Consider the following 17,243-nt stretch of genomic DNA (forward strand, 5'->3'; position numbering starts at 1 on the left):
GCAAAGAGTGTGAGAGGCAAAGGGAAAGGAATCTGTGGCATGGCTGCAGTGCTCAGGGCTGGGGCAGCCTCGGCCAGGCTGCACAGAGCATCGCACAGAGCCTCGCTGCCTGCCCAGCACAGGCTGCACACGAGGGAAAGGGGATGTGGCAAGGCCAACAGGTCCCTCACAAAGGCACCTCATCAGCAGACCCACTGGGCTCTTTTTTTACTCTGGCCCCAAATCCAAGTTTTGCTTTCCAATAATGTCCTGCACACCCATCCCTGGGCTCTGACAGCTTTGCCTGGCATTTATCTCCCTCCCCCTCCCTGTTGAAGCTCTGGGATCTGTAACTAGCCTCTCTCAATTCTCCTCTCCATCTGAGCCATCTTTAGGTATGTGTGCACATGACAGCTGGTCCCTTGAGTAAATAACAGAACACTGTTTGCCAAGATTTCTCAACAGCCCTTCAAGGGAAGGTGCTGGGACAGTGGGCTCTGCTAAACCCTGCCCTAAATTCACCAGGAGCTACCAGTGACTGCCCCTTCCCACCTCAGTGGGCTGCACATCACCCCTTTGGACAACGTCCTTTCCAGGGGAGGTGTGGTGGGGGCTTTGGGATCCCTCTTTGCAAGCTTTTGGCAAACTGCTGCCCATCTCCCCCAGCTCTTCCCACACAGAGGCAGAACCAGGTCCCTCCATCCCACCATGTCCCCTTGCACCAAGAGCTCTGGGATCCACATTCTGGGAGAAGAAAACCAAGAGCTGCTCTGACATGACCTTAAATCTCAAGGTTTTGCTCAGGGCTGTTCTTATGCCAAGCTTTTCCCCTCAAGCTGCCAGGGCCGAGCTGCTGAACAGCCACAGCTCCCATCAGCCCTGAGAGGCAAGGAAAAGGAGGAGGAGGAAGAGGATGCTGGCAGAAGGTGCTGCTTGGCAGCCAGCCTGCCCAGTACACCTCTGCCTGCAGCATGGGTGCAAGCTGGGGAAAGGCTCTAGCATGAGGACAGCCATCTGCACACTGGGAGCAGGGCCAAGGTGGCTTCAGGGATTATTTCCCCCTCTTCTCACCAAGCCAGTCACCTTCTCAAGAGCAGGGGTAGAGCTGACTCAACACGTGGGCAGCACCTCAGCAAAACACTTGGGCTTGGGGTTACAGGGAGGGAAGGGATGAGAAGTCCATTGGGGTGGCAGCTTGCTATCTGAGGTCCTGCCATCTAATCTGATGGATGTGAGTCCACTGGAGGTGCTCGTGATCCTCAGAGGCCAGGGACAGCCCTGACGTGCCCAGCAAGGCTCCATTCCACACAACACCAGCTCTGCTCGTTTTTAAAGCGGTGCCAGTTGATGATAAACTTCCCCCTAAGCTCATCTCCATATCCACCTCTTCTCCTGATGATGCTGACCCATCCTCCCTGATTGTGGTTCCCTTACAGAAATAAATCACTTTAAGTGCACATCGTGCTCTTGGTCTCATTACTGTTCATCATCCCCTGAACAAGGGAGCTGTCAGAGCCTCAGCAACGCTGTCCCCTGGGCACACAGCAGCCATGTGGGGGGGCAGGGAGAGAGCCTGCAGCTTGCCAGGCTCACACCTTCAGTCCCACACACCCCTCGTGGCACAGAAGCTCAGGAGAACAAAGGCAGGAAGGTGCAACACGTGTACACGACAGGATCATTGCACACCAAGCACCCAGACGATGGAAGGATGGCAGGAGCAACCTCAGCTGCACCTTCCTTCAGTCAGGTGCATCCCTGCAGGGAAACCTCCTCCAGAAGAGGTGACAGAGACTCTCCTCTCCAACCTCAAAGTAGAAACACCTAAAGGAGGGAAGGAGGATGAGGTGGCCACAGGGGCAGCAAGATGGTCACCTCCAGCACGGATCACAGGCAGAGCCAGGACCAGCTCCTCATCACACACGGGTGTTCCTAGCTCTACCAGGTTACTCCAGATCCCAGCTGCACTGCACAGAGTGAATTCAAAGCTCTGTGCCAAATCCCTTCAAGGACTGTTAAGGCAACAGCATCCTTTGCCTGTCACATCACGTTCGAGAGCCAAACACTCAGAGAGTGAGAAAGGGAGCAATTAAGGAGGCTGCTAATCTTTCTGTGTCCACAAAGACTGGTCTGTTGTTGTTTCATCAAGGAGTGAGTGTAAGTGCCACCAGCTTCCAGATGGCCAAGGGGACCAGGAGGGGCTGGGAGCTGCTTGGGATGAAAGGCTAACCCAGTGGCAAGGAAGGAGCTGCTGAGCCTATCACCACACAGCTGCTGCCTGCAGCCCTGCACATCAGCACAGCTCCCTAGGAAAAGCAGACACTTCCAACAGGATATTTGGGAGGGGGCACAGGTTTGGGTTTCCCACCACGTCCATATCACCTTCCTACACACTTGTGGGGGGGCACATGCTGCCCTCACACCTTCCCTAAGGGCAACGCTCACATTCATCTCTCAATCTCCTCTGTCCCAACACAACTTCAGGAGAAAACCCCCTTCAGTGCCCTGATAACCAGAGCAGGAGGAGAAAACCCTCATTAGATGCAGGAGGAGGAGGGGGAGATGACCCCTGTTAGATGCAGGAGGAAGAGGGGGAGACCCCTGTTAGATGCAGGAGGAAGGGGAGGAGGAGACCCCTGTTAGATGCAGGAGGAAGGGGAGGAGGAGACCCCTGTTAGATGCAGGAGAATGGGGAGGAGGAGACCCCTGATAGATGCAGGAGGAGGGGGAGGAGGAGACCCCTGATAGATGCAGGAGGAGGGGGAGGAGGAGACCCCTGTTAGATGCAGGAGGACGAGGGGGAGGAGACCCCACTAGATGCAGCAGGAGGAGGAGGAGACCCCCTTTAGATGCAGCAGGAGGAGGAGGAGACCCCCTTTAGATGCAGCAGGAGGAACGGGAGACCCCCTTTAGATGCAGCAGGAGGAGTGGGAGACCCCCTTTAGATGCAGCAGGAGGAGTGGGAGACCCCCTTTAGATGCAGCAGGAGGAGGCCCCCATCAGACACACGTGCCCCAGGACACCCATCACTGCAAGGAAGGATACCCCAGGCAGTCTCACAGGTTTCACTGAGCTCTCCCACTATCCCACCCACCCCAAAAACCCAACCAGCCTGCTGCAGCCCAGCCCAGAGCCCCCTCACCCACCCCTCCTCATGTCCCCCTCCACGCCCCAGGCGCTCACACACATGTTGGCACCCGGCGGGGAGGGAAGCGGCGCTGCAGAAATAACCCAGGCACACACAAACAAAAGGGAACAAGCCATTAATCTGGGGGAACCAGAGGAAATGAAATCATTATGTCTGCAGCTACAACATCCCCAAGAACAAATTTCCTGCCTGGATAATAAATGGATTCTTTTGTTTCACGTTGGCCCCAAGCACGTGACTCTCTTTGGCCTATTCCTCATCCAAAACATCTTGCTGGATAAACACCCAGACGGGCTCCAATTTCAGCTGCTAAAAATATGGTTTAATTATAATAATATATAATAATAATAACAAAACTCCAAAAACCACTAAATCTACAGGCTTCCCCCGCCTCTTAAACAACTTCTGAAGGCTTTCCAGCACGCAGGCAAGCAAACAAAAAGTCCAAAAGTTGCCAATTACAGCCGAAGAGCACAAAAGCAATCTCTGACAGGAGGAGAGAGGCAGCAGAAAGGCAGCCCTGAGTTAATGCCCACAATCAATAATCCCTGCCAAAAACAAAAGCCATGGGCACCTGAGCATTTGAAACACTGACTGCTCAAAAGTCCAAGCACCTTAATAAGCATCTCTCAGCAGCAGGACAAGGACCAAAGCCACGAGGCACAGCGACGACAGCTCCTGACCTGCAAACCTTGGGGCTGGGCAGGTTTGTTCCCAAGACGAGTTTCCTTCTGGTGGCTTTCTAATGCTTTGCTAGAGCTTGGGATTTATTCATTAGATGGATGGGAAACACAAGTTCTGGCCTCCCTTGGCTTAGGGAGGGTGTTTGTCAGCTGTAAGAACAGCTCTGGAGGATCTTGAGGGACACAGACCTCTAGGAGAGCTGTATGAATGATGGGTTCCAACCATTCCTCTCATCTGCAGCTCCATCAGATCACTCAGTTAAAACCATCTTTGCATCTAGCTGCATGTTTTGCTTTCTGACTTGAGCTGCTTCTCGCCTGCCTTCCCAGCTTTACAAACACGTAGCAAACACTGCAACAAGTTTCAAAACACGACTGGGTTTTGAATCCAAACATCAGAGTGCCTCAGTGCAACAAACCTAACATTGTCTGGATGTTAAAGGGAGATCTCCATCCATGGAAAGGAGCTCAAAAATCCCCCCAAAGCTAGCAGGCAGCCACAGGCAGGAGTTTCAGATGAGCCCATCCTGCCTCTGTACAAGTGAAAGGTCTCCAGCCCAGGAGAAGACACGCTCACTTCAGCCTTGGAAGTGGTTCCCCCAGCTGCTTCCCACCTCCTGGTTTCAGGTAAAGTGTCTTGGGCACAAGCCTACCTGCAGCTCCTGCTCCTCAGCGAGGCAAACCCAGGGAAGGATTCCTTCCCCCCAGGTGAGCAGGGGACAGCAAGGACAGTTCCTTCAGAGCCTTCCTCAGAAAGCTGCCTTTTCCACACCAACACTGAGGGAAGGAAACACTGAGATTTTTCAGGGAAGGGGAATTTTGCTCCACTCCAAAACATGAGTTCAGCAGAAGATATGAGATGGGGATTAACAAAAGCAACCCCCTCCCAAGCCAGCTGCTCAAAGCCCTGCTCGCAGCCCACCACCCTGTGACTCCGGGTTCTGCTGCTTTCTCCATCACTCAAAACATCCCAGAGCCAAAACCTCTCAGACTTCCAACATAAGTAGGAAAAAAGAACCCAGCCTTGTTTTGAAAGCCAACTGCTTTTGGTGCACTGCATGAGCAAAAGTTCCATCACCTCTCATTTCAATTATGTTTTGGATGCCAGGGAAAAGTGTCCAAGAATAGCTGCTGCCTCATTTCAATCTCTGTTTCTTCAAGGAAGGTGGGGAGGGGAAGAAAGTCCTTAGAAACTAAATATTTACACACTGCCCAGGCTAATCCCAGCAGATCCAAGGGTGGGAAGTCTATTCAAAAAAATAACCCATCCCTAATGGCTTTCCCATTTGAAAGGGAATGGGCTGGTGATTACTTAATCACGTGGAAGAGGAATAGTCTTAGCCAGGACGAGGGGCTGACAAACCATTTTTACACCCTTCCCTTATGTCAGCTGCTGATGGCTGAGCAGCACAGAGCAGCCAGAGGAACGGGGAGGAGTTGGGTGGCTATGAAATGCCACTTTTGGGAGGTCACCCCTGGGATGGGGACAGAGCTGGCTCAGGCATCTCTCAGGCAAGCACAGAGGGTTATGAGGGCAACACACTGATTTACCAGGAGCATCTTGCAGTCCCTTTTTGTTGATGCACCTCACTTACTCTCTTATCAGACAGTCAGGAGAAACAAAACACCTAACTCTACTCAGCCCAGGGGATGGATGTAAGGATTTCCAAGGTCCTCCTTACCACAGTGAAGCAAACAGCAGTAATTTGCTAATTAGCAACAGTCCCTGTGTGGCTGAAAGGGCTGAAGGCTTGAAAGTTTGATCCTGAGACACAGGGGAGGGGGTCATTTGGAAAGATGAGGCCACATTCACTCTGCTGCAGCCAGCTATTAAAAGTGGAGAATGTTATTTCAGGTAATAAAGAGCAAGACCTGAGGACCAGCCTGGGAATTCAAATTTACAGCTTGTATCAAATTCATATGCTGTAAAACTTCACCTAGTTTATAAGTTTCTCGCCAACTTCATAAAACATGTTTTATTATTATTGTTTTCTGACTCTCCTGCCTCAATAAAATCCCTCTCCCAGCCTGTGTGGGTGTTGCATTATAAACATTTGCACTTTGATTCATTCAAGACTGAAGAAAGCTTTCAAGGTAACCTATTAGGAATACTTCAAACGTTTCAAAGACGTCGCAGTTTCCCCCCTGAACGTTGCAGAGCTTTAAGGAAATAAATAAAGACATAGCAAAAGCAAAGCACCTCCAAAAAAAAACTGTTGGGATAGGGATTCAAGGGGCTGAATTTGGGAGTCAACCAATCTGGTAGAGTCTGAGCCTGGCATGAGGTGAGGAAATCTAAGGATTACTGAGGTGTAGGGTGAGGCCTTCCGACCCTTAAGATTCTGTGCCCACCCACTGCTCCCCAGGCAGGAGGGCACTACCCAGGATGAGGCCAAGGAAAAAAAGGCATCAGTGCCTGTAATTCCTGCGCAGCTGATGCTCTTCTTATTTCCCTGAGCAAGAAGAAGGTTACAGGTGTGATGGACCTCCCCAGGAAACGCAGCACAGAGCTGATCCTCCCCTATTTTATTAAACCACAAATTACCACTTGAACAGCTTCGTACCTGGTACCAATAACATCACTGCATGTCACCTCACAGTGGCACTGTGGACACCCTGAAGGGTTCATGTGACCCCAAACAGCAATTCAGGGGCACAGCATGGACAGCAAAAGCCACACATCTCCAGGGGGTTCGCCCACTTTGTGTGAAGCTCCTGGGCAGTTTCAGCCAAACCCCACAGCTGGGAAGCTGCTCTGTGCATCTCAGGCTCACCCACACACAGGTCATGCCTGTAATCTGCAGCACTTGATGAAGGATGCAGAGACCCAGCATCTCTGCTTTAAAAATAGCTATGGCAGAAGGGCAGAGATAGAGCAGCCATATGGTGAGGGCATCTCCACGCTGCTACACACTGCTAGCAAACAACACCTACGGAGGCAAAGGTCCTGAAGTAGTCAAAAACATTCATGGAGACATAAAATGGTGAGGATTAAAAAGGCCCTGCAGAGCTGCTCCAGCCCAATCCCCTGCTAAAGCAGGTTCCCCTGGCTCAGGGGGCACAGGAACGTGTCCAGGTGGGTTTGGGAACCTCCTGAGAAGGAGCCTCCAAACCCTCCCTGGGCAGCCTGGGCCAGGGCTCCCTCACCTCAGCACCAAAGGACTTGCTCCTCCTGTGCCAGGGGAACTATTTGTGCTGCAGCTGATGTCCATCACCCCCAGTCCTGTCACTGCCTACTACAGAAAAAAAGGGTCCCCCCCATCCTCCTGCCACCCACCCTTTAGCTACTCAGAGGTGTTGATAAGGTCCCCCCTCAGCCTTCTCTTCTGCAGGCTGAACAGCCCCAGGTCTCAGTCTTTCCTCATCAGAAAGATGATGAAAAGCAGAAAGTACTTCTGGCAACACAGTGGTGATCTTGAAATGCCAAATTTTGTTCCTTTTCAAATGCCTTTGTTCCAAAGGCAAAGCAGAGCTGACACTCTGCAGAGCACTCTGACAGCATCCCACTCCTGCCCTGCCCCTACCTGTTCATCTTCTTCCCCCGCACACTGGAGATAGGAAGCTACAGGTGTTGGGTGGAAAGAAACACAACACCCTAAAATTAAAGTGCCCAGCCGCCAGCCATGACTCTGGGCCATCCCAGCCTGTCCCCAGTACACCGTCCTTCCCCCTCCCAGCTCCCCCAGCCAGGGGGCTGCCCAGCAGGATCAGCCCCCCGCCGCTGGCCCCGCTCTCCCCCTGCCTCCCAAGGACGGCCTTTTCCTTTTCAACTCTTCTGCTGGGTTCCTGGCTTTCCCCAGGGAAGATGTAATTCACACCCCTTCGCCTCTTCCTCCGTGATTTAATGTCTTTTGAGCAAAAAGCAATTATCCTCATACCAACAGGACCCTAGCGAGGACGATAATGAGTCAGCGCCAACCCCGCGGCTAAGGAAGCAGCTGAAGCAAGTGGAGGCCTCCAGTAATCAAAGGCCCGGCCCCAGCCTTTGATTGCAGCAAAAGAGGGGAAAAAAAACCTCCATCAAACTTCAGCTGTTGCCATTCCCTGCTCCATCCCTCCATCTGAAGTGCAGGCTTTAGCATCAGGGGAAAAGGGGACCACCACCAGCCCGGGGTTCCTCCAGCTCTGCCGCTCGCAGCGGGGCATTTGGAGTGCTGCTCGCCAGGAGAGCTGCAGCACCCAGAGCAGGCAACAGGCACCGGGGCATTGCTCTTGTCCTCAAAAGCAGATGCCACAGCCCTGTTTGCCCAGGTTTTGGGGCTCAAGGAGAAGCAGCCCTCTATGCAGAGTCAAGCCTGGAAGGTGACCTGCTCTGCCCCAGGACTGGCTCAAAGTGTCCCCGTGTTCCACCCTGCAAACGGGAGGCAGAGACGTGGACATGTGAGAGCTGTTGGGCTTTGCAGGACTAAAGAGGCTCCCTGGAGATGGAGCCAGCGCTGCCAAACACTGGGGCAGTGGGTTGAGCTGCCCTGCTCTTCAAAGAAATGACTATATAACCAGGCAGAGACACCAAAAGCCAGCTGTGTTCAAAGCCATCCAAGGATGATTCGGGTTGGGGCTGAATAATCCCAAACTCAGTGCCCAGTGTCTGCTGGGATGTGGCACACGGGGCACCAGCACAACAGTGAGGCAGGCAGGATGCAAGAAGGCATTTTTGGGAGAAAAATCCCATGAAACAATCCTATAAAGCTGTGACAAAGCCCTCACGTGGGGTAGGAGGAAAGAGCCCAACAGTAAGGATTTCCACAGCCTCTCACCCACTCCCAGCCACTGCTTTTACTCGCTGCATAACAAATGAAAGCTCCCAACACCAGTACCACTGACTGGATGCCTTCCCAGCTATTACACATTTTTCTCACTGCACTAACAAGCACATACCTGAGTTTTATTAATCCCCAATTCCTTGCCATGGCTATTTCCAGATATAAAATAACTAAACACATAAACTTTATGCTGTTAAAAAAAGACCCAAACCCAAAATCAACTTCATGTTGTACTTTTTTTTCACCCCCTCATCTGCAAAGACTCCACCTGCTTCTTAAGGGGGATAACTTTGGAGAGAAAACAAGCAAATTAACACTCATTAACTAAAGCTACTCCTAACCTTCTCTTCTTCCAGGCAACCTCCTGCCACTGAATTCCACCTGCCCCAAAAGCAGTCAGCACGTGGGGATCCAGGGAACAGCTCATCTCTCGGGAGCATCCCACTCAAACCAAGTTTAGGTTGGACAAAGCAAAGCTGAAGGAAATTTGTCTTCCTCTGCCAGGGCTCAGCACAGAGCCCCTTCCCCTTTGAACTGTTGCCTCTCTGATTTCCCACCACAGGGCTCCCGGCAGGAACTTATTAAAGCCAGACCAAAGCACGTATGCTTTAATAGTAATTAGGTCACCCTGGGTTGTGGGCTTAGCAGGCAAAACTATAATTATTTAGAAACATCAAGTTGAAATGCCAAAGAGTCTTAATGGAGCTCAGCTAATTAACCAATTTCAACTGAGGAACTGATTAGCTTGAAAGAAAAAGGAAAAAAAGAGAGAAAAGAAAAAAAATCAATGGCCAGAGACAACAACATTTTCTCTTAACAGGTTGTTTTCTTGCAGCAATTCTCAATTGCACAAAAGGAGCCCAACAACCCCCGCTAACCAAATATTATCGTAATTAAATATTCAACAGAAAGCCTCTTCAATTATTCAGAAGACTGATAACACTTGTTTATAATTGGGGTGGTGGGAGAGGCTTCCAGAAGCAGGGATTCTGCACATCGTCGCGGATACAAACCCACCTCACAGCTCCGGCTGCTGCTCCCACCCCTCCTGCAGCAAATTAAACCCGGGGGACACGGCCGCTTTCCAGCCTGGATGTGAGAGGAAGGGGTGATGCAGTCCACACTCTCTCTGGATTTGTGTTATTACACCAAAAACCGTAGAGGACTGATGGCCAGTGTCCAGGTTTCACAGCATTTTCCGACGGTAGCGTTACACCCCCGGCAGAGAAGCAGGAGGAAAAGCAGCCCCCGGTGTGTGGCTGTAATTCACTAAGCAGCATTACCATAGGAAATCACAACTTAGCTTTTCAGCAGAGGAGAGGGGGATATTTAGATTAGCTACAGAGAAACGACAGCACCTTTTAGTCCATTCATCAAAGCTCTTGTAGCTCCGACTTCCAGGGAAATGAAACAATAATAAATATTGAGCAGGGAAAGTTAATCTCTGCTGAATGCACTTGAATAATTCAAAAGTTATGAGAAATAAATAAGTAAAGGGCAGACCCTTCAGCTCCTACAAACACACAGCTCCTTTTCCTCACCATTTCTCAAGAGGTCACTTTGTGGGACATCCATGAGCATCAAAACAAAAATAAACACCCTACACAAAAACCAGCCGTGGCTGGGAGTGACCACACGTCCAGTGCAGGAGGGAGCTCATCCACCCCTGGCACTTATCTGGAAAGCCCTACAGCTGATGCATCCTCATCAAGCACTGGAGAAGGGGACAGAGTGACCCCCAGCAAGCTCCCTGATGGCACTAAACTGGGAGCACTGGCTGATTCCCCAGAGGCTGTGCTGCCAGTCAGCGGGATCTTGACTGGCTTGAGAGTTGGGCAGAGAGGAACCTGCTGAGGTTCAACAAGGGCAAGGGCAGAGTCCTGCAGCTGGGGAGGAACAACCCCATGCGCCAGCACAGACTGGGGGTGACCTGCTGGAGAGCAGCTCTGGGAGAGAGACCTGGCAGAGCTGGTTGGTAACAAACTCAACACGAGCAGCAACGTGCCCTTGTGAGCAAGAGCCAGTGGCATCCTGGGGGGCATCAAGAGTGTGGGCAGCAAGTCAGGGAGGTTCTGCTCCCCCTCTGCTCTGCCAAGGCCTCATCTGGATTCCTGTGTCCAGTTCTGGGCTCCCCAGCTCAGGGAGGACAGGAGAGAGGCCAGTGCAAGGCTCCCACAATGCCGAGGGGACTGGAGCATCTTCCTTATGAGGAATGTCTCCTGGATTCAGCTTCATTTGCCATCCCCACCACCCAGCACTGCTTTGCAAGGCGCTCCCAACCACCAGCAGGGCCTGGATTCCCACAGCATGGGTTAACTGCACCCCTTCCATCCCACTGGCACCAGTGACCTCCATGAGCAATGCAAGCTCAGGCTCTCTGATGCTGCAGCCCAGGCTCTGCCTTTCCCAGCTGCCACCCAGCACACTCCCGAGCTCAACGTTGGCCTCATGTGAGTGTTCATGCATGTGACGCTCCGTAGCTCAGCTGTTTGCAGAAAGAGAACAAGGTCAAACCAAGATGTGCTTTCAAATTCTAATGAATATATGGGGAAAACATTCATTCCTCCAAACCCAACTATTTACTCAGCCTTGCTATGCTGTTAAACAATTGCTTATACCAGCGGGGGCTCTTCAGAGGGAACGGAGTGCCGCAGCCACCTTTGGGCAATATCACGCAACTCTGGGGCTCCTGCACAAAGCCATTTCCATGCCAGGGTACAATGAGCTCCCAGCCACAGCTGGAAGAGTTAAAAAAAGCCTCCTCAAGCTGTCTGGATCTCAGGAGAGTGAGTGGTGCACCACGGGCAATCCAAGAGCAGCACTCTGTAAGCCTCAGCCTTGCTCTGAGCATCTCCTCCACCAGCCTCATGCCACGGAACTCCTACTGCACCAGAGACCAGCACCTCCAAGACTTTGCTGCCCTGATTAGCATCAAGTTACCCATATACCCGAGGTACTAATTTCCCCTTTTTCACCAAATCTGAGCACCTTTAGCCTGTAGAATCCATTTCTGCTAGAAGCATCTATTATTAACACCACGGCCTGGATCCAGAGCCAGAGAAACACACTCGGGCTACTTCAGCACCAACACATTGACATTTGTAAAGCCAGCAGAAGGGGTTTTTGCTCTGTCCTGGTGCGTGGCAGCAGCAGCATCCAGGACGGGTGAGAAGCCACCTTGCAAACCCCCCTGGCAAGTTCACTGAAAAAGACACAAGAGCACAAGGCAGCAACTCAATTTCTGTACAGGGACGGCAGGCAGAAAGAGCAGAGATATAACTGTAGTTATTCCAGACCCCACCTCCTCCACGCCTGCCTTTCCCAGAGCTCCTTCAGGGCCCTTATTTGCATTAACTGCTCCAAGACCATCTTCAGTGTCAAATAAATACTAATAATGACAGCCCAACAGGCAGGCTTTTCCATTTCCAGCGCTGCTTTTCTGATCTCTCCATCATCGCCGCCGCTCGTTTTCATCTCTAATGGGCTTCCCGAGCCCAGCCACCAGAGCACTGTGAGTTATTCAACTTTTACAGCTGTGCCACGTTCAGGGGAAGTGGAATTCAAAGCTTTAATTAAAATGAAAAATAAATCAAGACCTTCACCTTAAGGAAGGAGACCAACGTGAAACTGAGATGCAGGCGGAGTCGCCCACGAGATGGGTTTGAGCTTGGCTGATGCGGGGACAGCTGCACCACAGCCATCGCTGCCATGAATTACGCCGCGTTTATGCACCACAGGGACAAAGATCCCCCTTTCTCGGGTTTTCCAGCATGAGTCACCTGCAGCTTCAGGTCAGATGGACCTTCAGAGACAGCAGGACATTACCTTTCCCTCACCTCTGTCTCTGAGGTTGAAGCACGAGGGAAACGCAAGGGAGGATGAATACTGAGGCAAGGCGTGAGTCAGTGATACCAGTAATTAGTCAAAAGCCAAAAGCAACACGGGCATCTGCAGTCTCAGGCCCCTTTTCTATGACTTGACAAAACACTTTCCCTTCAGGCTGACATGATCTGGGCTCACTCACTGCCAAGAATAAGGTTCTTCCCCCTGAGGGTTCTTTCTTTTCCCCAGATAGTTGGTGCAAATAAGTCAAAGTAAAGGGATGGCTGGATACTGGCACTTCCAAATCCCAGCGCACCACTCTAGCACTTGCACATTCTCTCTTGCAAGACTTATTTCTAGCTTCTCCTAGCAAACAGCTCTGCTGCAGGTGAAGCAGCTGGGCCAAAGGTGCGAGCCCAGCCGGTGCCGGAGGCCATGGGAAGGGGAGCAGGGCGGCCAACAGCTCGCAGCTCGCTCGGCACAGGCACCGCTTCGGCGCCTGGAGGAAGCAGAGGAAGCCCAAAGGATGCCTGCAACAGATGTGCAGGTCCTGAGCCAAAACAGGAGGGGAGAGGGCACCCAGGGCGGGCAGCACGCAAGGAGCCGGCGCCAGGGCCACGGCTCGGGAACCAAACCCCCATCCTCAGCCCTCGCCTGGGCTGCGGCTCCCAAGGGCAGGCAGGCGAGCGAGGGGATGGGAGTAGGGAAGCCAAACGAAGCTGGATCTTCCCAGCCCCAAGCAGAGCTTTTCCACCTCCCTCCCCGAGCTCTGCTTATCGAGAGGCTGCAAGCAGTAATACAGGATATGTAGAGCAAAACCTGGTTTGTAAAAGAACAGGCAGGAGGCAGAGGGGTGGTGGATGGTAGGTTACAGGCAGCATAAGCAGCACAGGTGAAAGAGGTGGACCAAAATGGACATCAGCCCCACCTGACCTACCTCAAACAGCTCCCGAGTTAAAACATACACAGTCAGCCCATTCCAACCCTCTTTACATGCTAAATCTGATGGTATCTGGTTCAGCTAGCACAAGGCAGAGCTCCGGAGCAGCTCCCGAGCGACTGCAGGGTGTGGGAGAGACACAGTGTTTGTTCCTGTCATCTTCTCACATCCCTCTTCCTCTTCACAAGCCACCGAAAAAAATGTTAAAATTACTACAAACATCCAAGTGTCCAGCAGAAAACAGCCAGTCAGCCACGGGATTCGGTAAAAACCAAGTCACTGTCAGGCAGCTCGAACCCTGCCGTCTCCCAGCTTCGCGTGCAACGAGCTCCCAAGGTTTCGTGGAGGATGAAAGGTTTGCAGGCAGCCCTGGCCCCGGATGCTTCCTCCTCCCCCTCCAGCTGGGTCCAGACCCCCAGACACTCCTCTCCCCCGCCACCATCCCAGAAAAGCAGTTTTAGTCTGGAGGCAGGGAGCCATCCCCCTCTCAGCCGCTTCTGCAGAGCCGGGCTCCAGCCGGGGCTTTGCCTTGCTGCCAGCAAAACCGGTCTCGCAGCTGTTCCAGGGCTAAAAGCAGAGCCCAGGCTAGGTCAGGCTCTAGGAAATGCTTCAGCTTGGTTTACAGAAACCCACGTTTCAATCTAGCAAATTCAACCTCTGCACCAAGAGGAACCCGTGAGATTTAAACCAACTCCACAAAAAGGTGTTCTCTTTATACACCCACACCAGGAGACCCTCACCTCAACTCCAGACCAGATCCAACTGCTCTGCTTCACAAACTCCCCATCCAGAATCTCCCCTTCAATCCAAGCTCTCTCCCAGGATACTACTTCACTAGCCAAGTCATCTCCTCAGCAGAGTAGATATAACAGCGCTCTTCAACAGGTTCATTCCCCAGCACAGCGACGCTGGCTCTGCCAGCCCGGCACATGCTCCCAGAGGTGGCTCAGGGCGAGCTGGGGACACACAGACAGGACACCCAGGAGTGCTCTGAGCCACGGACCCAGGCGGGCTCCCGCAGGCAGCCACGATGCCGGCCCTGCCCGAGCAGCTGATGCTGCAAACGCCGACTAGCCCAGTGCTGCTAACAGGTCCTGCGCTGCCACGGGAGGTTTTGCAAGCGAGCAAACCCGCGCCCGTCTGCACCAGGCAAAGGCAGCGGCGTTCCCACCTCCAGCTATTTCTACAGAGACGCAATAAAGCCCTGGAAATAAGAAAAGCAAACACCTTGGGCCTGCCCACCCCGAGCCCACAGGCATGCTCCAGAGCGGAGGGCAACTGCAGCCAACACTGCTCCCGCCCCACTGGAGACCATCACAGCAGCGTTCTGGCTCCCCAGCCGGCTCCACGCTGCCCAGAGCTCAGCTGCCCGTCTCCAGCCATCTCCAGCAGCTTCCAGTTCAGTCGCAGCCGTGCTCCCAGCAGCTAAACGCCAGCAAGGAGGCACAGTCCCACGGCAGCCGGCAGCTCGGTTCGCCCACGAGACCCCGCGCATCACTCTCTGTCACCACACATACCTCGCTGCCAACCACGTCCCTGCTTAAGCACAAGGCACGCTCTGCCACAGGCCTTTTCAGTCACGTTCTCCCGGGAAGCAATCCTTGGGAAAGCCACAGAGCAGTGATGCCCCACCAACCTGCGCCTAGGGGGCCTGGGGGTCCTGCCAGGCCCACCGCCCACAGGCTGGGTCTCGGCTGCGGGCGCTGTCCCGGGGCGCAGCGAGTGCCAGGACTGGGCAGCTGAGGTGGAAAAGACTCACAGGGCACGGACGTTGCTGAGGGGATGGCCAGGCATCTGCCCCGGGCACAGCATCTCCCGGCCCAGTCCGACCCAAGGGCAAGGATTCGCTGCCCGCCGCTCCTGTTGCTGCCCTTCACCTCTGCCACAAAGCTCCTCTGAGCTCCCCGTGGGTGCCGAGAGGCACGAGGAGGAGGATGACCAGAGGCTGCTCTCTGCACAGCCACGGCCACGGGAGGGTCCTGCCGGGGAGAGGACCCAGAAGAGCCGCCTGTCCCACCCAGAGCCGGGCAGGTTGCCGGGAGCGCTGGAAACCCCCTGCCCCTTCCCGAGGCCACCCACGGCCCACGGGTGAGCCCGCGGCCGCCAGCCCCATCCGCGGGCTGGCTCCCCGGGGCCGCGGGGTCCCGGAGCCCGTCGGGGCCGAGGGGAGCCCCGTGCTCCCCGCACCGCAGCGGCCGGGCCCCGGCCGGTCCCGCGGCTCCGCGGCACACGCTGCGCGGCGACCGCGCGACACCGGCGGCCGCAGAGCCGGGCGGCGCAGGGGGCCCGCGGCTCGGCATCACACCCTTCCCCTCGGCGCCCCGCTCTCGCCTCACCTTCCACGGCGGCCGCGGCGGCGGCCAGGCAGAGCAGCACCACCAGATCCGCAGCCATCGCCTCCCGGGGCCCCGCGCGTCGCCGCTCCGCAGGCGTGAGCCGCTGCCGGCGGGCGGCCGTGAGCGGGCATGGGGATGCGGGGGTGCGTCGGCGAGCCGGGACGAGCCGGGCCGGGGCCGCGGGGCCGGGAACCGCGCCGCCGCCTCCGCGCGCCGCCCGGGTCACATCGCCGCCGCGAGTGGCGCGCGCGGCCACGCCGCCGCCGGCCCCCGCCGCCGCCGGCCCCGCCCCCGCCGCCGGCCCGCCAATCCGCGCGCGCGCCCCGCCCCCGCCCGCCGCGCGCTGCCGTGCGAAGGGGGACGGCGCCCCCTGGCGGCCCGCTGCGACCGCCCGGCAGCTGCTCCCCCGCGGCGGGACCCCGCGACGGGGCGGCCCCCAGCCCGCGCGGCACGGCACGGCACGGCACGGCACGGCACGGGCACGGCACGGCACGGCACGGCACCGTCACGGCACGGCACGGCACCGGCACGGCACCGGCACGGCACGGGCACGGCACGGCACGGCACGGCACGGCACGGCACGGCACCGTCACGGCACGGCACGGCACGGGCACGGCACGGGCACGGCCCGGCACGGCACGGGCACGGCACTGCACGGGCACGGCACGGCACGGCACAGCACCGGGATGGTTCAGCCCGCCGCGGGCCGATTCCCCTCTCTCGCCCTCAAAAACAGGCGGCCCCGGCCCGGCCGCTCACACCCCGGGCCAAGCGGCTCAGGGCGGAGTTCTCCTCAGGCTCCTGCCTTCGCCCAGCACCCTCCGGGCTCACAGGGCCTGAGGCGAGACGGGCACCCGCGAGCTGGGAGCTGCAGCCGCCAGAATCACAGATCTCAAGGGCTGGAAGGGACCTCGAAGCTCACCCAGTGCCAGAGCAGCACCACCTAGAGCAGGGCACACAAGAGCTCACCCATCTGGGTTTGAATGTCTCCAGAGAAGGAGACTCCACAGCCCGTCTGGGCAGCCCCTGTCAGTGCTCCCTCACTGAACAGGGAACAAGGTTGTCCTTGTGTTGCTCTGGAACCTCTTCTGTTCCAGCTTGTGCCCATTGTCCTGTCATCATTGGCCATCACTGAGCACAGCCTGGCTCCAGCCTCCTCACACCCACCCTTGATGCATTTGTAACAAGGTCACCCCTGAGTCTCCACCAAGCTTCAGAGCCCCAGCTCCCTCAGCCTCTCATCATCTCCATTCATCATCTTGGTGGCCCTGTGTTGAACTCTCATGGTCCCCAGCCCTCTGCCATCACCCCTGTGACTGCCAGAGCCAGGGCTCCCGCTGCCAAGGCCAATGCCCTCACGCCCGAGAGCCTTTGGCAGCACGGAGCTATTTATACCCTTCTGAAGCCGTCCAGAAGGAGACTCACCCTGACACCCTCATTGCAGGCTCTGGTTGCCCTCCCTAGGACCCAGCCTCCCTCTCTTTGATCACCTCCCCAGCCAGTACAGCCACATAGCCAGTGCAAAGCTGACCCCAATCCCGGGGTTCGTGCACCCCAGCACACGTGGCAGAGGAG

General features: G+C 55.3%; 1 protein-coding gene across 2 annotated transcripts in view; it reads right to left on the reverse strand.

Annotated features, from left to right (window-relative positions):
• EPHB1 (EPH receptor B1) overlaps positions 1–15,864 on the reverse strand; it is an 86,317-nt gene extending 70,453 nt beyond the window's left edge. For both annotated transcript variants that reach the window (XM_062006082.1, XM_062006083.1), the window contains exon 1: positions 15,669–15,864. In XM_062006082.1, coding sequence (XP_061862066.1) covers positions 15,669–15,726 — 58 coding nt within the window. In that variant the 5' untranslated portion in view covers positions 15,727–15,864. The remainder of the gene's footprint in view (positions 1–15,668) is intronic.
• Between the last annotated feature and the right edge of the window lie 1,379 nt (positions 15,865–17,243).

Source organism: Colius striatus, chromosome 12 (assembly GCF_028858725.1).
Source record: "Colius striatus isolate bColStr4 chromosome 12, bColStr4.1.hap1, whole genome shotgun sequence".
NCBI classification, from domain to species: domain Eukaryota; kingdom Metazoa; phylum Chordata; class Aves; order Coliiformes; family Coliidae; genus Colius; species Colius striatus.